At 42.1% G+C, this 23,778-nt stretch overlaps 2 protein-coding genes across 3 annotated transcripts; one reads left to right on the top strand and one right to left on the bottom strand.

Moving 5' to 3' along the window:
- The first annotated feature begins 2,705 nt into the window (after window positions 1-2,705).
- fgfr1op2 (FGFR1 oncogene partner 2) lies at window positions 2,706-7,877 on the top strand. 2 transcript variants are annotated; one of them, XM_042079593.1, is made up of 6 exons: window positions 2,706-2,818; window positions 4,611-4,747; window positions 4,892-5,009; window positions 5,264-5,406; window positions 6,159-6,272; window positions 6,942-7,877. In XM_042079593.1, exons 2-6 carry the CDS (start codon window positions 4,613-4,615, stop codon window positions 7,077-7,079), a joined length of 648 nt encoding a protein of 215 aa, XP_041935527.1. In that variant the 5' UTR covers window positions 2,706-2,818; window positions 4,611-4,612; the 3' UTR covers window positions 7,080-7,877. The 2 variants fall into 2 exon arrangements, with proteins under 2 accessions (XP_041935527.1, XP_041935528.1); XM_042079594.1 differs by having other exon boundaries at window positions 6,168-6,272.
- A 412-nt stretch (window positions 7,878-8,289) lies between these two features.
- tm7sf3 (transmembrane 7 superfamily member 3) lies at window positions 8,290-23,632 on the bottom strand. The gene is made up of 12 exons (XM_042079590.1): window positions 23,249-23,632; window positions 19,734-19,888; window positions 18,074-18,224; window positions 17,482-17,602; window positions 16,757-16,928; window positions 16,231-16,408; window positions 15,929-16,015; window positions 15,333-15,413; window positions 12,277-12,429; window positions 11,598-11,695; window positions 11,297-11,459; window positions 8,290-10,953 (listed from the first exon to the last, which is right to left on the bottom strand). The coding sequence occupies exons 1-12, from the start codon at window positions 23,319-23,321 to the stop codon at window positions 10,700-10,702; spliced, it is 1,686 nt and encodes a 561-aa protein (XP_041935524.1). The 5' UTR covers window positions 23,322-23,632; the 3' UTR covers window positions 8,290-10,699.
- Between the last annotated feature and the right edge of the window lie 146 nt (window positions 23,633-23,778).

A 23,778-nucleotide genomic window follows, 5' to 3' on the forward strand; every position in this document is an offset into this window, starting at 1 on the left:
CAAACGATGCCTTGGTGAGTACGTTTTTTCAGTTAGTAAGAGCATCACATCATTCTGTCCAGTAACGATGCCAGGAGGTAGGCTATATAATTGGACCAACGGATAAAATAGTCTGGGGACAAAACTGTAATTTTCCTCATAATTTTGTTACGCCTTTATATTATTCTGAATCTGAGCACATAATCTATATAGGCCTACCTGAGTTACAATGTTTTTGAATATTAAAGAGGGGAAGCGTTGATGGAAAATATTATACTTATCATTTGATAGGCCTGTGCTATTTCGTAGCCTATACAATCTAAGGGAAAGCCTCTAGAGTAAAAAAAAACATGTCTAATTGGAGTAGGCTATACCAGGAGATTAAATGTACTTCTCAGAATTAGAATCAACTTCAGTTTGGAATCCCTGCATTTGTTTTCCTCGATCTACTCCAGTACAGAGTAGGTCTATCCAAGGAAGTTAACTGTCAGTCAGCATTGTGGCCAATTAACAGGTCTATCAAACCTCACTAGATCCCAGCTTAAGATTGACTAGTAAAACCAGCATCAGCATCAAGTTGATTAGGCTGGAGCAGTCATTGTTATGGTAGGCCTAATTGTTTCTCACTCTGCTGCTTTTTTGAGGGCAGCTCTGCATGATTCCACCTGGAAAACATGCTTTCAGAACGTGAGGCTTACTTGTCATCATGATTAAATACATTAATGTGTGTTTAATACAGTATGTTATGCAAGAAGATGAACTCATGGATCACAGTCAGTTCAATTACCCCTATACCCTTCTTTTATTGACACACTTAAAGATATCCTTATTTAGCTTGTTTAGCCAGACAGGATAACAAGAGATTCTATCATTCAAGTGAGTGAAATACAGTACAAAGTTCATCCCTACCCTCAGCTTTTAATGATTACAAAAATTAACTTAGGAACTTAGGAAAATTAGCTTAGGATGCCATGTTCCTTTGGGCAGCTGGGGCTTGCTAAGACCCTCAGCCTTATTAGAAGAACTGCATGTTAAGTCATAACAGAGATTTTGCCCCTCTACGATTAAAACAATCTGATTAGTTCTGTATGAGGGTCATACATAGGATTACCCTATGCACATTCCTGTGGGAGATATAACACCCACTTGATAACTGTTGCAGCAACCAAAGATTCCAAGTGCTACGCTCCGCACTAGAATATTTGGCAGCAACCATCTTTAACCAAATTTGTAAATTGGTAACCCACGGTAAAACAAGGCCATTAGATTAGGAAGATAGCCAGTCAAGATGAGACACGGAATAAGACATCTGTGATAAGATATGTCTATGGATTACTTTACAATACACACACATCAGTATGTATGGTTAGCCTAACATAGAGGTGTGCACATCACTAGCTATGACTTGTGGTTGCAGGCGCCTGAGGTGTACGTCCGTACGCAATGTGCGTCCCATCACTCAACAACGAGAGAAAATGTACCTTGTGTGTGTGTATATTCACACCATATTGGCCTACCATACCTTTCCAACTATGCACAGTATCCCATTAGTTGCATGCCATCAGGCTATTTACAATTTTCTATTAAGTAAAGTTAGTGAACACTTATCAAAATTAACGCGCACACATGTTTGAGCAGGAGAGAATACGCACGCAGGCACGCATGGGTAGCCTACTTGTTTTCTTTTACTCGGCTTTCTATTTGGTTATCAGCACACAATGTTGAGCTAATTCACTAACTCAATACTCATCATGGATATCACAAGTTTAAACAACGAAAGATGGAGGCAGCAAAGCTAGAGGAGCTATTCAAGATGGGCAAGAACAAGGTTTGCCAATTGGTGTGCTTGTCAGAACGACTGCATTACAGCTGTTTAAAGCCAGACGTTACAGTAGCTATAACACAACTAAAGGTAGCTTTAGCCTGTATAGGGATGTATAAAGTTGCCCAAATGAATAGGTAATTGTAGACGTTGTTGTTGCATTATTGCATGTGGATGTTGTTATGCTATGTATGCACGAACCTAAAGGAAAAATACTGTCCACGCGTGAACGTTTTTTTTTTTTTTCGGGAGGGGGGGTGATGGGTGTGCGTACCATGGCATTAATTCCTGCAGGCGCCCCTGTGTGATTGCATAATGCTTTGTTGATTATTATGATCTTGCATAGGCCACAGTTGAAATTACCCACTGAAATTACTTGTCCATGGTAGGCTAATATAGCTGACTCAGGATCTGAATAAGATTGATAACAAATTAGTAACACTAACTAATTAATTTTTGCTTAATCATTTTCTCATTTGCCATTGAGATGAGTTTGCCTGTAGGGACACTTTGACAATACTGTGCTTTATTGTTTCATATGGCTACATAGCCCACAACACACACACACACACACACACACACACACACACACACACATCTTATGATACCCTGTTACCATTACAGATAATAATGGGAGCTACAGAGAAGTGTATTGTGCTGTCCATCCAGTTCTTATGTTTTCAATAAAGCACATAGGGCATGGCATATGCCTACCAACAGCTCCACCTTGTGTACGTTCAGGTACTTACATCTTATTTGAGATTCCCCTTTCAATCTTTCACGTCGCGTAGTAAATATATTTAATACATATATTGTGTTTATGCATATTATGACACATTTTCTAAAATAAAAAGCCTATTTGCGACATAGATGGAGCGCCTTCAATTTGAATGACGTTTCCCATCATGCTCTTTGTAGTATGACGTCTACAGCAGTAACAACAGGAAGAGTTGGGTACATGATTCTTATCTTTGCTGGGAAACATTTAATTCTACAATTGTGTTTGATGTATTGAAGGTAAGTTAATTTGAAAGAATACTTTTGACAACATCCTTATGTCGTTTTCTGCACATCCATAAGAACAGTTGACAAGACGATCTTAGGTTAGCGAAGGTGTAAAGTTGACGTCTACAGTTATATCAGGCTAGCTAACGTTAGCTAGTTATTAAATGGCGCTCTGTATAATAGCTAAGAACAGGTTGTTAGCTAGGTTGGGTAGTTTAATAACGGTACCTTGGGGAGTAGTAGCATCTAAAGTCATCACTGTTCATTTTAGCTTGACAAGGCAGCCCAAGACCGTTCAGCCAAAGGAATATTACTAACAAGTCACGCTTGGAATTAGTTTGCACAAAGCAACAAGCTAATGTTAGTAAGCTAACGTTACCATCTCATCCCAAGTTGTTGTTGACGCCTAGATTCTAGTAATTTAGCAGTTAGTAATAGCAGTTACCAAAAAGCCAAAAAATCAGTACAGTTAGCTCGCATTACTGGTAACAAATATTCATTCGGAAACTGAGAAGGTATAGCGTTGATATGGTCTATTTTTTTTGTCACCGAAGTGTCTTAGATGGTATAATCGGCCGGGTGGAGACAGCCAAGATTAGGTGTACGAATGACAGCTCCACTTGGTCTGACATGAACGACAGGTGCAGGTTTATAGTCTACCTGTAGATGTTGGGGTCATGTCATGGCCATATCGATTCCTTGGTTGTATTACTTCCATCTGTTTTGTCCTTGTCAAACAGTTGATTTTTGTTTTATCCGACTGTTCTCCCTAACCTGTAGCATCTAATTACAGTGCATGAAAATGCACTGTTCTGTTATTCGAAGTATTCTTATTATTATTCTTCCCACCAAATTTCTGCGTCTAATTCAGCTTCAACCGTTTAACGTAGAAACTTCGTTCAAACTTTGTAACGTAGGTCTTGAAAAGGATACTTGAGGAATGTATTTTTCACTTTTGTAAACTTTATACTTTTTGAGATATTAACAACAAACAAGCTTATTTTTCCCCATAGACTTTGCATTAGCACTATGACATCACAATGGACTAATTAACTTGATTTGCACCTGTATCAACTTCCAGCTGCTCAACTAGGACCCATCAAAGGGCCAGTTAAACTGCTTGCACCTGTATCAACTGCTTTCTGCTTAACTAGGCCAACTCTCTCTTGTGTCTCTCCATTCTACAAGGATATAAGGCACATTCCATCCAACTTTCTATCCATTCATCCTCTTCAAACCATTCACTCATCCACCCATTAAACTATCCATCAACAACCATTAAACAATCTGCCTATCAACATCCATTCAACTTTCTGTCTAACAACATCCATTACACTATCTACATTCAACTTTTAAACTATATACTCTGTCTCAGGCTTTAAGCATACAATCTGGCTCTCTTAAGACTACTATTTCCTCTGCCCACAACTGTTTCAAAATAAATATCCTCACTACAATAATTCACTATTAAATAATTTAACTATTTAAACTACTCAACTATTTAACTGTTCAGCCATTTCAACTGTCAGTTGTTATCAACTATGACTCCTGCCAACTGTTTCCAAATAAAAGTTTGTTTGGCATTTTATGTTAATATACATGTACAGTATGTTTATATTTTCATGCACTGGTAATTTCCTCGAAATTACATTTTCTAGTTGTAATATATGACTTGTTGATTAATTAACTAAAAACAAGCGGGCTTGTTACGCCGATTATCATACAACTAAAGCATTCCATATCTGTAAGCAGTTTATTTAACGAAAACGTGGATACGTTGTTGATGCTTCTTTGTATTTGTCAGGAATGGCGTGCACTCTTGAAAAGGTTTTGGCAGATGCCAAATCGCTGGTGGAGCGGCTTCGCGACCATGACAATGCAGCTGAAGTGTTAATTGAGCAGACCACCTCTCTAAACAAACGAGTGGAGGCCATGAAACAGGTAGGTAACGAATAAGTTTGTATTTGTGCCTGTAAACATGTTAAAAGCTATTAGATATTTGAAGAGAAGTAGGTTGATATTTATTGCAACCAACCTTTTTTTTGTCGGTTATTCATTTTATCCTATGCTTGGGAATTCATATAGTATCAGGAAGAGATTGAAGCCCTTAACCTTGTGGCCAGGCACCGGCCTCGCTCCACTCTAGTAATGGGAATCCAACAGGAAAACCGTCAAATCCGAGAACTGCAGCATGAAAACAAAGGTACACCCTCTCTGTTTACCCACGCATCTGTCGGCTGCTAATCACTGGTTAAAATTTGATGGAAGAAAGACAAGCGCTTGCCATGACAGTAGTGTTTGCATGCAGCTAACCAGAACTCTCAGAGATCTCCTGACAATTGCCTGGTGATGTCCAGCTGCTACTTTGAACGCACCCAATAAATAATAGAACAGGATGATCTCCATTACGAGTGAAATGTAAGCTTAATGGCTTTCCTATTTCCCTCCTTTTCCCAGAGTTAAGGACGTCCCTTGAGGAGCACCAGTCGGCTCTGGAGCTGATCATGAGTAAATACAGAGAGCAGGTGTTCAGGCTGCTGATGGCCAGCAAGAGAGATGACCCTGCTATTGTGACCCAGCTCAAAGAGCAGCACACCAGCGTGAGTGCCACTGGGCTCTGCTTTCATAGCACCCCTGAAAGATTCATGTTTCAACTGCTATTAAACATATTATGAGAGAAGATGGAAAGTGAATTCTATCAATTCCCACTCATATGTATTTTGCGCAGCTAGCAGAACTGATCTGGGGAAGCAAGTTCTTTCTTGTTAGTTAATTCTCTAGCATTCTCTAGTTAGTTAGCAAGTTCTTCTTTTTAGTTAATTCTCAGGAGGTTTGAGAATACATTCTGCCACAATAATTATACTACTGTTCAACCATAGCCATTATCAGAAGGCAATATCAGACAGATGCACAATTAGTGAATATCACATAGAAAAAGTTAGTTTGATCATTCTTTGTGGAGAATATTATCGTAGGTAGCTCTTTCTTTTGACTAAAACAGCTGCTTACTGAATAATTAGTTCTGTCAGCATAATTGTGTTTTGTGTGTTATCTTGTTCTCAACTTCCCTGTTCACAGCACACCTAGTTTTGTTCTAATTATGTGCCCATTTCATTTCTGGTTTCCCCTGTTGTGCTGACTCAGTCTGAGAAGTATTTTGTGCATTTGTACTCTTGTTTTGTTCCTTTCTTTTTGGTGAACTTGCTATTGTGACATCACCTTTTCTAAACCTGTTTTTTCACATTCAGTTTGGATGCCTGTCTTCTGAATCAGTCTTTGTCAAAATATGACAAATGTGCATTGTGTACAATAAACTAATGGAAGACCACGCCCCCTTTCCCTTTTCTCTTAGGAAATGCAGGCTCACCTAGACAAGATTAATGAGATGGCCAGTGTGATGCGGAAGGCCATCGAGGTGGATGAGGGCAGAGTGTGTGAAGATGAGGAGAGAATTAAACAGCTGGAGGTGAGACAGTCTGACGCACGTGTCATGATGGAGAGATCCTCTGTACGTTTCACACATGAGTTCAGCTATGATGCCTGCAGCAAACTCTTTACATTGGGCACACTGAACTTCACACTGGGGACATGCAGCATGGCTAACGCCAGACCTCATTTCATTGAGATGGGGTCTGGGAACTACACATTCATTTTCTCGTATTTGAGACGTGGTTTGCGAATGCCCATAGCCAATTATTGGGCGCTACGAATGTCTATCAAATGCACTGTACGTAGCTCATAACTGCTTCGGTGTGTCGTCATCGTCTTGCTGTCCCCCTTCCGTTCTGTGATTGGTTCCTTCGTTGAGGTGATAATCGGGTCCATGGAATCCAGGCTGCCTAGCAGCGCGAATAAAATCGTGTGCAAGGCAGCATGGGAAACCCCCGGCTAGGGGACATGGTAGAAGAGAGTAAAAACAAAAAAAGAAACTAAACATCTCACAGGATATGCTAAATGCATCTAGATACACAAGGTGGCTTGCTATGTGAGCTTGCATTTAATGTAGAAACATGTTTGTGTGTGTGCGTGCGTGTGTGTGTGTGTGTGTGTGTGTCTGTCTGTGGGCTTTTTCAGAGTTCTCTGTTTCCTCTATGTGTATCTGACTGTGTGTTTCTTTTTGGATGGTTGTGTCCAGCTGGAGAACCAGGGCCTGCGCGAGCTGCTGGGCATCAGCCGCGAGGCCTTCCAGGTACTGAAGAGGGACGAGGGCTCGGACAGCACGTCGCTCTCGGCGCTGGTCACCAGTGCCGACCTCAGCCTGAGGAAGAGCTAAGTCTCCCCTGGTGGGAGGCAGCAGAGGCCCGGGACCGCTGGACGTTCCGCTTTTACCGAGACACTTTACCGGGGGTGGCGAGGGGCTTCCTCGCACTCTCTCCCTTGACCACAGCCATGAACTGGGAGACTGGCCACCCTCACACACAAAGCCCTACCACGTCAACTGCACAATGCCATGGCAACGGCCAAACTCCAGTCACAAGTATACCACCCATCCCTGTGCACATTTCATGACCTTTCCCGCCTCATGCTCTCCTCCCTGTAGTATTAGGAGTTGCAGAAGAGCTGCACTCCAAACTGCCTTTTACGTTATGTGGAGAGGGAGGACAGCTTCAAGCTGAATCAGGGTGGTGGTGGTGTGGGCGGGTGTCGATCCCAAAGAACGTGCTCAGTAGAATGTGACATAAGCATGGAACAAGATGTCAATCACATATCCCTTGCACTAGTGTCTGGCCTTAACATGTCTTTTGCAAGGCTAGTTGTGGAGTCTAGCAGATAGCACATCTCGGCATGGACACGGTCACCTCCTGCATTACAACATTCATCTATGGGGCCAAGGATAAGTATAGTAAATGTGTGTGCATGTGTGCTATGTTTGAGTTCACATAGCTCTCACTGAGCAAATGCACAACAGACACCAGAGTGGTAGGTAGTGCAGTCGCAACAATGTCTCAGTGACTTGCTCCTTGGCTCTTTAGTCAGGCACGATGCTTGCTTTGTTTTTGTTGAATTGTTTGATTGTGAATGAATGAATTTTGGTTCTGATTTGTCAATAAAGCCTTCTAGGATAATGTTATCACAAGTCTTATTCAGTGTTATTTGAATAAGGAAATGTAAGTAAGTAGTCGATTAATCTGTTTATTAATCATATTTCTGATGAATTAATCTGATGTTTGGAATAGAAAAAGATGAAAAATATTGATCAGTGTCTCCCAAAGACCAATACCGTGTCCTCAAGTGGCTTGTGTTGTCCACGTTCAACTAAAGATACTCAGTGATTTAGAGTAAAGAAACCAGAAAATAATCAATTTAAACAAGCAAGAATCAGAAGTTGAACTGTTTTTTTTTTCTTTTTAAAAAAAATACTCAAAGTGATCAAACAGAGAATAGTTGGTGATATTTGACAACTGATTAAGTATTGCTGCTCTATGTGCCAGTGAATTCTCTCTGGTGCCAAAATCTCAAAAAGAAAAGAGAATTCCCATGAATACAGAAAACAGTTCCACCTTTATTGAAAAACACCATACAATGGCTAAATTACACACATACAAAGTAGTAAAACACTTAATTAAAAATTACTGTTTTGAATGGGACTCGGAGAACTGCTTGACATACGGGAAAGACCTTTAAAGACTATATCCGAATCCATTTAGGTGCAAAGAAACGATTTGAGTGTCAAGTTATCAAGTTAAGGGGCACAACTGAATAGTTAACACTAACTGAAGAAACACAGAGAGGGATTAAAGGCACTTGAGAGCTTAAGAGCCCCTTTCAGAAAGTGGGAAGGAGTAGGGGGGAGTTGCTACCTTTCACCATTTTTTGGTCATGAAAGTCCTAAAAAGTGGAACATTTACTAAATGCACCATTGTAGCACGATTCCTGCATCACACAGGCATACGTGATACAACATATACTTGGACACTGGATTCTCCTATGTAAGTGAGGTGCAGTCTACTGTGTCTCAGGACTACATCTCCCTTTTTGGACAGGTGCAGATAACTAGGGGGGCTTCACGCCTGAATTTGTGGCAAACACACACATAGTGGCACATCCTATTTGGAAAACAAAGTCCAGCTGTGGCAGACAACACATTTCTGTTTAAAGGCTTTAAAGAGGAGAGAGAGCCACGTCCCTGAGTAGCACATTTACAAACATTAGTGCTAAAGAAGTTTAGATCAAGTCCCAGCAACAAAAACCTTGCAGGCTTGATTTCAGTATTGTAGTAATACAATATCTCTCCCTCGTCACAGAACAAACAATCTTGATGAGGTTTTGATTACATTACAAGTCGTGTGCACCACACTTCCTCAAGAGGACTGTTACTGAAAACCTTAAAATGTTAACATTGTGGATTTGCTCTACTGGTTTGAAAATACTGTTAGCGATAAGAATTCATGACTATCATCAAAATAACAGCACTTGACAGTGCACACAAGGCATTGTAAAACCATGATGTTTAAAAAAAAAGTGGATCTACAGAACATTAAAAGTCACCACACCAGACGTTTTAAAAATATCGGTCAAATGTCAGTGCTTGACACATTAGAGCTTGTGTTGTCACAGTGGACAAGGTGAATTGGAATTGAACAGTGCCACACAGGGGGAAACCTTGACCCTTCAAAGCCTCACATCATGAAACAAAATAAAGCGTAGTAGTGGTGAGAACTAAACATACTGACCTTTCATAAAAACAACCTCAGTTCAACAGACTAGGCTTTGTCTGATTTCAAGTGATCATCTGTTTGAAAGTGAAACCCTTTTTAAGTTTTGCTTATGCTACACTGATCACTATTGTTGCATCATGATGCATGTTACATACACTAACGCATGCACATACTGATGGCTAGTTTTTGTATTGATGATGCCTTTACTACCTAATCACCTTACATTCTCTTAAACTCACTCTGGCTCCTGCCATATATACCGGTATATACACATCCTGTGTGATGTGGCTATGGAGTTTTGTTTAACAAGACATATTTTCATTTCACACTGCCCACATGTAGTTAAAAAACGTAAGGTACTGTAAATTCAAAGCCTACCGTCGTCTTTGGCAGAAAGGGGCCCCAGGTATGCACAGCGCTTTTTAAAACTCTGTGGGTACATGTTAATCAACAGAGGCTATCAATTACCAGCTGGATAGTTAGTCCGATTTTAAGATTGACAGTGTCAAAATGCCTCCTTCTATTCCCAATAACAGGAGTCATCGCGGACTAGTGGCTTCATGTTGCGATCACTAGTGCCATCTAGTGGACACGGCAGTGTCCACTAGATGGCGCTGTAACAGAACACACGCACAGGCTTTTTGTCAGGGCTGCCCTCAGATCAAACTCTGCTGCCTGGGCAGATTTGATGGCTGACTGCAAGATGACCCCGGGGGCCTGTACAAAAGAGAGTATGCAGAGCACCAGAAACCCAAGCTGAGACGCAGAGAAACTTGGCACCACTCGGAGGACAGACCTTGGCTGCGTCAACCCAATGCGGCACAGCACACAACGCACTGTCAAAACGAAAGTCACAGTGCGCACAGGAATGGCCTGCGACTTCCTTCCGACCTGCTGTTGTTGAGGGTTTTTTCCCCTCTCTGAGTCTTGTCTGTGGCCTGTTGCACAGGAACACACTGGGCTGGGTACAAGTTTGTCTGGAGCAGATTCTGCGGTACAAACATGGGTCTTCATCTGCATCCCTTTCTCTACACAGAAAGAGACGGACTATCAGCACCATCTTGAACTTGGCCCGTATTTCACAGACGCGAGGGACTGGTTTGGACCTCTGCAGACTGAAACAGGGGCAGCATCAGCAGGGCCCTGTGACTAGTGGAGGAGAGACGTGAGGGGGGTGTGGGGGGGGTGATGACTGGACAGGCTGCTACAACGCAGACGTTTTCCCAGGAAGTGGTCACAGCAGGAGCGGGGTGCGCTCTCCGGCTGGCTCGGGGCGGCAGGTGAGCTGTCGGACGCGGGACATGAAGCGTGCGGGGAAGGACGGTGTGTGGTGGCTGGGGTCCAGGACGTTGGTCTTGCGGCGCTCCCGCTCCTGGCGCCACATCAGGTAAGGGCTGGGTGGGAAGAAGGGACGGCTACGCTCCCGGTACAGCTGCAGGGCGATGCCGGACACGCCCAGCACCACCCAGACTGTGAGCAGGATGAAGTCTGGAAGTAAAATGCAAAACTCTTGAGCCAACTCAAGATTCTTACAAAGTCTTTAGGTCTAAAGGAAATGATACACAGCTATTCTAATATTTTTCATAACCTTTTATCTGTATTCTTTTTATTTATCTAGTTACCAACAACCCACTTTATTAACCTACTAGCAGTCTGTACCATGCTCTCTACCAACAAATAGCAATTTCATTGTTAAATTACCGGTACTACATTCCTAACACAATGAGGTTCGTTTATTACAGTATGAATAAAATACAATGTCATACTGTCTGTGAGAAAGTGGCCTTTGGCACTCTACAACAAATGCATTTCAGCTGGGTATTTCACTCACCAATGTCTTGGAAGGGCACAGAGATGAAGGCTCGGCTGAAGTTGTTATTGAGGAAACGCTTCAGGATGTCCAGGGTGATGTATGACAGGCTGGTGTACGTGTAGGCGTTTACGGCCAGCACCACTGCATAGGCACCCGCCACCCCACACGTGATTATATTACCCTGCGAGGCACACAGGACAAACGCAATCACTGCTCACTCAAATCCAGGCACAATTTCATTTCATCTCATGCACATCAACTCATTTCAGTCAGAGGCTGAAAGCAAGAAAAAGGGAATGAAATGGTGCAACATGGCTACCTCTCTTGGCCAGCGCACAAAGAGGAGGGGCACAATAACCACGATGCAGCCAAACGTCACCCAGAAGACCACATTGGAGCGGAACACGTCCAGGTCACCTAGGAGACAGAAAAAAAAAAACATGGCCCCTGTGATTTTCTCACCGTGTCCTTCCTGGCAGTGTGAATGCATCCCTCTACTCTCAACTACTGTACGAAATTTCAATTTGGTGACGAACCATACTATCTGGGTCACAACACCATGACAGTACAGCAAGCAGTTGGGCAAGAGTAGCATGAGCTGACGTGGCTAACTGTGTTTGAGTGTTTAAGTGGGGCCGCGTAACAGCATTAGTAGAGTAGGGGGAGCAGGGTGGGGCAGAGTGAGGGTCCTCTGAGTGGCAGCCGCACACACAGGTCACAATGCAGCAGCTACAACAGGCTGACCAGATGACCCATGAATGGGATAGTGCATGTGACTTAAGGGCCACACTCCTGAAATACCATTGTCTCAGTCAACAAGCAAATCAAATCATACCCAGGCAAACTAGTGGGTGTAGAGCAGAATTGTAAGAGGGATAATCTGTCTAATAATCTGTGATAATATATCCAAGAAAATGAGTAATTGTACAAGAAAATAGATGCTGCTTAATCACCAGAAGCTATCTAAATGAAGAGTGGGGTTCTGTTTACGCTCTTACCCAGTGGAGTGAAGAAAACGACTGACGCCAGCAGGAAGCCCAGAAGGAGTCCGACCACCACGACACAGGCCATCACTGAGCCAAAGCGCCACCAGCACATCACCAGGAACACACCGCCAACAGTGCCAATCAAGGCAGTCAGAGCCAGGCGAACTAACACAACAGAGACAGAGATCAAATGGAGTTCAGCTCAGGGTGTGTCGTAGCTGCCTTTCATCAAAATAATCATATGAGACAAAGGACTGGATAATACTACAGAGGTGAATATGCTGTCAATGACAGATCCAAATGTTGGCCATCAGTGTACCAAAGTCAATGAGAAATGAAAATCATATGATGAAATCTGAAATCTCACCATCAGTGTAGGAATTTCACGGTGGCCACGACGGCCGCCGTGAAACATCAGAGGTTTACAGGCCACTGTGGCCTTGCTGCCCCCTTCTTTCAATATTCTGGTTTGCGTCCGACTAATAGCGTAATTTATTAGCCTATAGCCTGTCAAAATAATCTTAGCATTCACAGCGCATATTAATTTAGTCTTTTACGCAGTGGAGAAAGTGACAGCGCACGGCAAGAAAGAAAGTGCGTCCAAATTCACCCATTCTTCTCAGTTGAACTACTCGCGAAGTAGCCTACTCATCATACAGACATCACAAGTATCATATCACATGAAAGAGCTTTTTCTCAGCTGCGAGACAAGTAAATAATGTTTTTTTGAATCATAAATTCTAGGTTCTGCGCCTATCTCCCTACCCATTCATCTCGATGGAATACTTCACGAACCCTTCGCTCAACACATGACAAACCATATCAAAATAAACAGCAGACCTTACCGAACACAAAGGTGTAAAGCAGTCCCCTGTACAGTAAGCTGTTCCAGAGTAATCTGGTTTTGAATTTGCAGCAAATTTCGACATGTATCCAAATTTGGGCTTTAAGTTTCACAATGTGTTTACATTTTTCTACACGATTTTATAACAGGCCAAATACAAAATAAATGTTACAAATATCGCCTAGATATCGTTAAATATTAAAATCAGAGGATATACAGCTGACTAAGAGTTTGTGAAAGTAGCCTTAATGATCACAAAATGCTAAGCATGCATCTAGGCTATATGAGTTTCTTAAAGCTGAGCTGTGCTTAAATTGTTCAATACATGATTTCATAACAGGCCAAATAGAAAATAAATGTTAAATAAAGCCTAGATATCTGTAAATATTAGATGATCAAATGATTAACAGTTCTTTGTAATATGTCATGTTTCATGTTTTTGTCATGTTTCATACAGTGATGCAGGTCTACTGCTGTGAATAGGCTAAATACAACTTAGATCATTTTTATAGCCTACTACTGTAGCCTATAGTTAACTTTGGCCTTGGTGCCCTGACATGTGGCCTTTGTGCCCCCCACCAAATATGCCCAACTGAAGGCCAAGTGGCCTTGCCCCTAAAATGGTAAAATTCCAAGCCTGCTCACCATTTCTTCTCAATTTAAATTGGTGATCTAGAGAATAACAACTTGATTTTATGTATGCTTTTAATCAGTCCAGGGCTTTCATTTACTGGTGTTCTTATTTTACCATATACAATACGCTGGTTATCACTTGAAATACTCTAGTAATCATTTGTATCCATCTGCATTACATAACATGCTTAAAGTTCCTTTGATAAAGACCAACTTGCCAATATTTTTTGGATATTGAATAACAATCTCTGGAGGGGTCTAATCAAACTGTGCTGAAGGAAATGTGCTTGCATGCATGTGCAAGCAGTCTTTAAAGCTCATTTGAATTACGAATATGACTGGGCATTGATACAATCATAACTAGCCAAATCTCAGAAAGCAGTTTAGATGGAAAATCAGAGGAAGTTTTCAATGAGATGCTGGGGAATGTTTACTGCCAGTTTTGGCCTGGCCTGGCTTGGATCAAAAACAAATCACATTAGGAGGCCCTTCAAATCCTGTCATGCTCTTTTACAAACAAATAAGTCCAAACTGGACTCACTTGAATGACTACATGCACAGTATAGAGTATGGGTAGCTGAATGTTCACGATGAATCGCTAACTACTGGGGATGGGGATTTACTTAGTCACTGATACCACTACACAAGATCAGTTTTAGTTACACAACTACTATCTGCATAGACTCTGGGCCTTGAATCAGATTACTGATGTGTCTTACAGCCAACTCCCCACAACTGAGGCTGCTAGTCACATACTTAATTTTGTGCAGCCTAGTTTTAAACAGAATTACACATCCAGCTAATCTGCCCAGCATATCTAATACAGCTACCATCGTCCACACAGCCAGACTCCATCACACGTACTGTTCAAATGACTTCTTTGTGAGCCTGATCTCTGAATAGCACATGAGACGGGGTTATCTGATTGGAGGCCTTGCATTTAGAAAAGAGCAAAACTAGCTGTGCAAGTGATCAGGGTATGAGATGTGTGCAGCATCTGAAAGAGCATCTATGATCTTTTCTGAGCCCGCCCACACAATCGAATACATGTGGAGACAGGTTTTTGCAAGTCCTCATTTGCTCTTTACAAGCATGTCTGGATGTTTAATTGTTTATGGTCACAAACATCAACCAAAGGGCAGTGCTGACCTTTCCCCAGTTCTACAGAACAACCAAACTGAGGAAGTGAATGCACATGGAGATGAAGCCAGGGTTTTGGAGTCACAAGTAGTCATTTGGAAAATCGCAAAATCATTTACAAGCATGTCTGGATGTTTTTGGTCACAAATATCTACATCCCGTGACAAATAATGTGATTGGGTGCATGCAAAACCAGTTTGAACAAGTAATTCCATTTCAAATCTGCTTTGGAAATATTATGCCAACAAGACATAAATGGGTAAGCATGACCACATGAAGTGTAATTAACAAGTGACAGATCAATGGACTTCAACTGACAAAGACTGATATCTTTTGACAGTTATAAAGAGGGTAAAATGAATAGATCACATTCAGGATGGTCACTGAAAACAGAGCAAAGAAGAGAGAAGTTCCTCTAAAATATTGTTTAACATCTCACGGCAGCACTTACTGTCATAATCCAGTATAGTTGTCCGAGTGATGAGAACAAAAAAGAAAAAGGCAGAAAAGGCGAAGCCCATGCAGAACAGCTCTGTTGGAGGGAGAAAAGGGAGAAGAGGTTTCATTCACACGCAACACCAGAGTTTGGTTTCATGCAAGAGGCAACAGAGTTTGGCAACCCAACACAACTTCCACCGAGGCCCCTTAAAAAGGTTCCCAAAAAAATCTATTTGTGATGAAAGCAGATTATTCTATCAGGCAAAACTAAAGACAAAATAATTTAATTAGGTAGAAACTATGACTTCAATAACACCAACATTGAAAAATTCCCAAGGAGATAGACAAAGGGGAGTTTTGTAGTATAATCTCATACGAACTCCCGATTTTGTTGTCCCACTGACCACATACATTCAACAAATCATTGTTGTCTGGTGGACCACATGGCCCAATAATCTACAGACAATGGTCAACACCTACAGTATACAGAGCAGTATACAGTATACAGAGATCTGAAAGAACCAGTGGGTTCAATTTAAGGATCTATAATAAACATCTGAAACATTTTTAAATGTAATGAAACAATATAAAAATGAGATTATGACTCACCACACTTGAAGAAGCGGTGGCCAAAGAAGCACACTAAAAGCCCTGCCAGGCCCGCAAAGGTGAAAAACACTTTGGTCGATATTTTCCCTGGAGGTTAAAACAAAATATTTACTGTTATAAGGCCACAAGAGATCTCAGATCCCCCCCCCCCCCCAATCAATTCAGTAGGAAAATAATCAGGAAGTGAATCCTACATCTGTGACGTAAAAGGCTGCTTAGCAAAACTTTACTGTTTATTTACTCTCTACTGTAACTGTTCTCTTGCGGTCCTGAAATACCTGCGATATGTGATACACACTCACCTAAAGTTTTGCAGTCGTCTAGTTTGGAGGCAAAGCTGCAGGCGTATGTGTGTGCTGGAATGTAGGAGGCTGAGGTGTTGAGGACTGGGTCCCTCACGATAACAGAGTAGATGACCCCTTGGCCCGGGATAGAGGAGAAGGACATGGTGCTTTTGTCGTTGGAGGTAAGAGAAGCAACCTGAAAGCATAAAGACATGAATGAAAGAGGGAAACCCCTTTAAATCGACTGACACAGTATGACATTACAATTACGCATAGTGAGACTGTCATTAGCCATTTTAGGTTAGAAATAACAAAAATTCCCCCCCCTCAAAAAAAAAAAAAAACACAGGGGGTGTAAGACCTATTTAGAAGAAAGATGAAGATAGTCATGACTCATAATGGACAACACACTATACTTAATTTGCTGGCCCACACGATCCAATGTTACATTTTCCCATTGGTGCGTTAAATTTAGGCGCCTCTTTTATTGACCCCACCAACGACCCCCCATCGCTGGTGAGGGAATGTGGGAGCGGGGTCCTACCTTCTTCCCATGCTCCCTGAGGCTCAGGACATTGGCCACGCGCTCCAGGCTCACAATGAGGCTCTGCTCTGAGAGGTCACTCTCTGGAAGGAAGTACTGGTAGATGTCGTACACCAGGCGCCAGCGTGTCCCTGGTCCCGTGGAGACGTCACACTCAGGTGGACTGGACCCTCTAAAAAGGAGAAAGGAATCCAAACAGCCAGAGGTTAAAAATAGTATTTTATCAGGAAGCTGTCCAGAAAGCTATTCCCATCACCAGCTGATGAGTGACATCAAGTTATGCCATTTGACCTGTTGCTAGGTTTGCCATAGCTAAACCAATGTCATTAGCCTGCCTCATGCATGCAAATGTAGTTGTTGGTTGTTTCTTTAGAATATAACAGTCCCTAATCTGCCCTTTCCCATGACTTGCCTCTAAATCTCTAGAAAGGCAGGCAGGCTGGCTACACTACTGACCTTAGGTTAACTCTGGCGTTGTTTTTGTTTGGCTTCACTGTCACTGTCCTATAGTAACACCACACAAGATACAAACCAATGGAAATCCATTCTGCCTGTTCACTGATGCCCTCCTATCATCACAAGAGCATGATACAGCCTACAGCAGATAGCCTTTATCACTCATGTGTTAGCCTGCGTGCATGTTTGCTATCTCTTTAGAAAGGAGGTGCTGGTTATTGTTTGCCATATGGAAATCCTTTCAAAGTTCATGAAGTTCAAGTCATTACCGATTATATCCAACATTTGCTGGAGCGAAAGTGATAATGGTCTCAAAGAGGTTGTAGCGCACATAGACGTTTGGGTCGATGTCCAGGGCAAACTCCATGTTACAGGCTCCAGGCACAGGATCTGCAGGACAGGAGAAATGGATCTCAGCTTGCAGGACATGACGAATAATCTACCCTCTTGACCCCACCTGCAACCACTTCCATGATAACTGCAATCTGGGCTTATTAACAAATCACATACACCAGCAATATATTTAGGCAACACAACTTCTACCAACTGTGTGAAGTTATGCGAGTAAAAATAAATGTGTCAATAAGTACTGAAGCCCTTATGGCAGTTAAGCCTGATATTTATCTGTAGTACTTGTAGCTGCAGTGATATGTTTCAGATTACTGGTGTCTGAGCAAGTTTTGAGTTTCAACCGTTCTCTTCATGAGCTAGTTCTACTAAGTGACTTCAATCAGTGAATCTCAGTAATTGATTCGCCAGAATGTCTGCCTACTCGAGACACCTCGGGGTACATGATTTGAAACCACATCATGGTCATCAGTGATAAATCAGCGTTGCTTAGTGATCGCAGGCTGCTCTGACCTCCGCTCCTGTAGGGGAGAATGACGCCGGTCCCAGCCACCGTGTCCCCGTCAGGCGAGAGCAGGAACCAGGACAGCGAGGACTGAGTGGGCGTGAGCGTGGACAGCAGGCCAGTATCAGCAGCAGTGAGGGAGAATCCTGGCAAAGGAACCTGCGCAGACACAGCAGCACTTGATCAGTTATGCCAGTGTAAACACTACTACTATGAAATCAACCCATGACCTATACCAGCCAGCCACTGTTCAAAGCAGTATTAAAAGACAGGCACTTCAATAGCTCACTTCACAAACCAGCTCACTAACACAGCATTGCAGCATAGCTAAAAAAAACTAGATTAGGAGAAAAAAATATATACTCTCGGTGCGGTTTCTAATTTAGAGAGATTAGGCCTAGCGCTTAAATTCTTCGCCATTTCAGTGCCTTTTTTGTTTGCTCCAATATGTCTGGAGGAAACCTTAATGTTCTCATGATTCCGACAATTTTACATTCTAACCATATGTAGGCTAGTTATAGTCATAAAGTACTAGTCAACAGTCCTGCTAGTGGACACAGAAAGCTTGTATTCACGTTAGTGTGTGGCTGCCCAGAAGCATGACCAGCCTTTGAGTTCTTTTTCCCTCTCTGAGCGGGAACTTGTGATTACTCTCTCACATGACGGGTTTAACGGAGTCTTGCCATCCGGAGCCTTCGTCAGAAGACTCCATCACAAGTGGGTCAGCTGTGCCACTGTCTGTTTGAGGGAAATGTGCCTGTGTGTGTGTGTGTGTGTGTGTGTGTGTGTGTGTGTATAAACACTACCTACATTTGTCTCTCTCTCACACAAAAGAGCTGAGTCATGTAAGACCTTCTATCATGTGTGATCACAAGAAGCAATGCCCTGAAGCGTAAAGGCTTTCATTCACAGCATGTGTCCTACACAAGACTTTAGGACCATGTGCTACCAGGCTCATATTCTCTCTCCAGCTGATCTCACACACACACACACACACACACACACACACACACACACACACACACACACACACACACACACACACACACTCACACACACACACACACACACTAAATTTCTCAATAGCTAAAAAAGACTTGATCACTTGATTTCCTCTTGATTTTCTTTTCATTACACAATTACACAAAAAGGGACAATCTCTCTGAGTCAGAATCAAGCATGTTGGGGGTGTTTGGCAATAGTAAAACACGGGACATTTGGCTGACAATAGGTTACCCATTTCATCAGCCCTCCATTAGTGCCACAGTACATCAAATACTGAACGGAGTGCTATTAAAGTGCAATGACCATTAACTGTTAAGGGCCTTAACATTGCTGTTTTGATTGGGGTGACCCTGGTGCAAATGCCAAACATTACAGAGCTCAACAACATTTAGACAGAGTGGTGGACTTCTCAGGTTGAGAATATTAAGAACGGAAATCAACATTACTTTTTATTATTTCCGTTGCTTTTGAAAAGGTCATTGCGTGGCTTTAAGATAACGGATACTGAGGTTCACACATCTGTAACAACGCCTGAACAACAACACAACATTGAGAAACACCTATCACTATGCTACGTGTCTGTGTGGGTGGTGCGTGCTTGTGTGGGGGCTGGTGTAAATAGCCTCCATCTGAACACTTTTCTATATGTGCGCCGCCTCCTACCCTGGTGTAGGACAGCGTGGCGTTGTGGTGCTGCGTGTGAAACTGCAGCGTGATGAAGGAGACGTCAGTGGGGATCCTGGTGACCACCGCTTGCACGGACCCATTCTCAGGGACACTCACATTCTGGAAGGTTCCAAAGGAGAACACCACGCGATCTGAGGAAGACAGAGAGGACGAATGTCAAGCAACTGCAAAGATACAGTCACACAAAGATACTAATCACACAGAATGCATACTTGGCATCAGATTCAAGATATTTATTTGTCACATGCATTTATAGTCCCCTCATTTAGTCCTCCGACTTAAATGACTGTGCAATATTAATATTAATGTAGACATAAATAAATAATAGGGTAAAAAAGAAGATAGAAGATAAGTGTTATTAAGTGGTACAGTCCTCATTTAAGATGCGGCTAGACTGTAAGCAGAAGCTGCTCCTCAGTCTCTTAGTACTGGCTTTCAGGCAGCGGTAACATTTCCCAGACCTTAGCACATAGAAGAGGCTAAAGTTGGGATGACTGGGGTCTCTGATTACCTGAGTCTTCACTGAGTCTTCTGACATGACATGGGTATCAGCCCTGATTTTGTCAAGTGTGAAAGCTGATGTAAAAAAAGAGTGTCGCAAGAGTAACTGCTCACAGGGACTCACCGGTGGAACAGGAAGTTGATTCTGACTCAGTGACTCTGGGGTATCCTCAACAATGACTACTGACATTCTGTGGTTGTGATTACGCATAGCCTACTAAACCACATGTGGTCAGGGCTCTCTCTTCACACCTTTTCAGTCACGAGAAGACCCTCTGCTTTATACTGGTGACTCACTTTTTCCTCTTTCATCAGAATAAGTCAGGTAATAATTTTTCCACAGCCAGCCATTTTTTCTGAAAAGTTGTTGCCATCATACAACTATAAGAGATTTTGTTTGGCCACTGTTTAATGTCTTACATACATCATAATCTAATCACTTCCTGTTGCACTCTGTCACTCTGTTTTGATCACCGATAAAAACAGTGTTGACACAGATTGAGGTTTCCGAACCAGGGGAAGAGCTGCTGTAAGCCTAGAATACTGATGTTCAGTGTGGAGGAATGAAGAATGGAGACATTAAAGAATGAAGTTTCCACTACAGTCACCAGAAATGTCATACATGTGTACACATAGAGTGCACACGTGCTGCAGTGGTCATTTAGCCATCTTAAGTGGCATTATATCTGGTACCCTACCCTTGAGTGTGATGTCTGAACAATTCCAGGCAAGGTAGACTGCACTTTGGTCAGAGTAAGCTGTGTATAAATGTGCATTAGAAATAAATATTACTTACTTATAAATACAAGGTAAAAAGGTTAAAAACACTTTCATAATCAGATTCACCCAACTAAATATTAAAATAAATAACTTCCTCACATTGTTGAATGTGTGACAATGATAGCCTACAGAATGGTTTCAATTTGATGCTGGATCTCAACAGTGTGAGACACAAAAGTGCATTGTCTTGCACTTATGTCATGGTGTGGGGAGGAAATTGAGCAGAAAATTCCTGAACAAACTAATGCAGACTGCATGTGTGTGCTATATCTGTGTGTGTGTGTGTGTGTGTGTGTGTGTGTGTGTGTGTGTGTGTGTGTGCGTGTGAGGGGACGAGGGGTGACCTGAAGGAATTCGCAAACCTCTCAAATCCAGGCAGTTGTAACGACCAAGAAAAGCACCAGCTAACGAGCTAATGTGATTACAGCTACATTATGATCATAAGCCAAACACACAGCATTTTCGGAAGGCTCAGCATGCATGGCAAATACCTATGTCCAACTGCTTGGACAAACTTGATCCATTATTATTTTTCCTGCAGTCTTGTGTGAGTGAAAAAAAATGCTTGTTTGTAGCATGCAACTCTGAGAACTATTGTTCTTGTCACATGCTTACTGACAATAACAAATAAACGGAATACTGCACGCCTTGTAGCAGATAATGGCCTATAATGATGAGCCTACATGATGGAATTCTCTAGATTTCTTTGCTTTGTTTGTTCATCCAGCGAGACCTGTAATCTAACCACCCGACATTTATCAGGCAACTCCTCCGTCTGCTTGAACACACCAGCCTTATTAGAAGGTGGCCAAGGAACATGTTTTGAAGATGAGTATGTCTCAATGTATTAGATCTTGTATCCACAGATTGACGTTTATCGACTTCCCCTTGCAGGTCAGAATTCCTAGTTCTCAAACTGCTACTGCCTTATGACCATCCATTACAGCCCAACGGTAGCTCTATTAGGGTCATGGGTAGTTCTTTGTAATAAGTGGTCTCTCTCACCACATGAGATTCAGTCAACACAGTTTCCATCCATCCTCTCTTCATGTGTACAAGACCAATATCCATGTTGTATGCATTAGTTGTCCCCAAAATGAAACACACAGTTTCAAATGTGGTAGTTGATCAAACACAGAGATTACCAAACCGGCTCTACGGCTGGCCTTTGATCAAGAGACTACATGCCAGTTTTGTGATGCCACAATTCTCCCCAATCAGTAACCTCTGGCCATGTAGACTAATAGTCACCAGTCATAAGCACTGTCTTTAAAGTTTAGAAGGACTACAATATTGGTCCTCGACAATGGCCAAATTTCTAAATACTTGAAACTGCCCACCTCACCCTGAGAATAGATAGATAGATAGATACTTTATTGATCCCCAGGGGAAATTCAAGAGGATTGCCAGGCTTAAGTGAAACTATGATTTTGCAGCAAAACACTGTCAATAGCCTAATAAACCTGGATTAACCAATTGAGACACTACGTGACATCACTCACACACAGTCAAGGGACCAATACTGTTCTGTTGCCATCATAAAGGAGTAAAATAATCCTCGGATAAAAATGTCAGAATTATAGATGAAAAACACACAAAAACCACTAACACGTGAAGAAAATATTAGCAAAAAACAGAGATCGAAGTGTTTTCGTTTTGGTAGAAAATATCAGCTCTCTGTCCTTACTATCTTTATGACTCCTTAAAACGTGCACGATTTATGGAAAACTTTAACTAGTCTGGAGTGCAAATGAAGTTAGAAATGCAGAATGGCAGCTCCCTGCACGTATAGTGTACTGTGTATACGTTAGTATACTAACGTTGACATGTTGCGCGATTTCACAGGAACCTCTTACAGTGGAGTTTTAAAGAAAACAGAGATCAACGTGCTTTCGTTTTGCTAGCATCGGTGGTCGAAAAGGTCATTTAACACACATAGACAATGCTAGGCTGCCCAACGCTTTGTGTAACTGTAAGATTTAGAAGGTGTGTATCTCTGACTGCAATTCTTGTTCGACAATGTGTATTTAAAGTGTATTTATGTTATTACCAATTGTTCAAATTTAGATAGTTATCTCACATCTTCATGAAATCCGCCGCAAAATTGTCAAGTTAACTTACGTTAGATCTACTGACAAACTAATGTTATTGCGGTCTAGTAGTCTATTACAAACAACTATATGCGAATAAACCAAAACAAAAGGACTTACTTTCGTCTTGCGCAAAGAACCCATCACATAGGAGGGAGAAGATGAAGAAAACAAACGTCCAAAAATGAAGCATTTTCTTAGGGCCCACGATGCAATTCCTTACGTTCCCTCTATGTGCAAATGCCTCTTGGTTTACAATTGCGGGCCGTTGTCCGACGAATTTTCCGCCGCAAATCACAGTAGCATACTGCTGCCATAAAGAAGCTTGACGAAAGCAGATATTTGAACTGTAGGTTGATGGTGTGAGGTCTGTCGGTTCCTGTGTCTTCTCCCTTCGCCGCCGCGCGGTAAACACAGCTGAAGACGAACTGCAACTACCCCCTTCACCACCACCACCCCTCGTGAACTGTCAGAACTTGCACTACTTCCGTCTTTTCTTCCTGCATTTTTTCCACCAGAGATTTGGTGATGGTCGCGGTTGATGGTGTGTTTTTAATCTTTCTTTACGTATGCATTCCACACATCAATACATCTAATTTTAAATAGACCAACATTTGTTTTTAATTAGATCAATTATTTGCGTGTGGTAG

Source organism: Alosa sapidissima, chromosome 22 (assembly GCF_018492685.1).
Source record: "Alosa sapidissima isolate fAloSap1 chromosome 22, fAloSap1.pri, whole genome shotgun sequence".
Classification (NCBI taxonomy): domain Eukaryota; kingdom Metazoa; phylum Chordata; class Actinopteri; order Clupeiformes; family Clupeidae; genus Alosa; species Alosa sapidissima.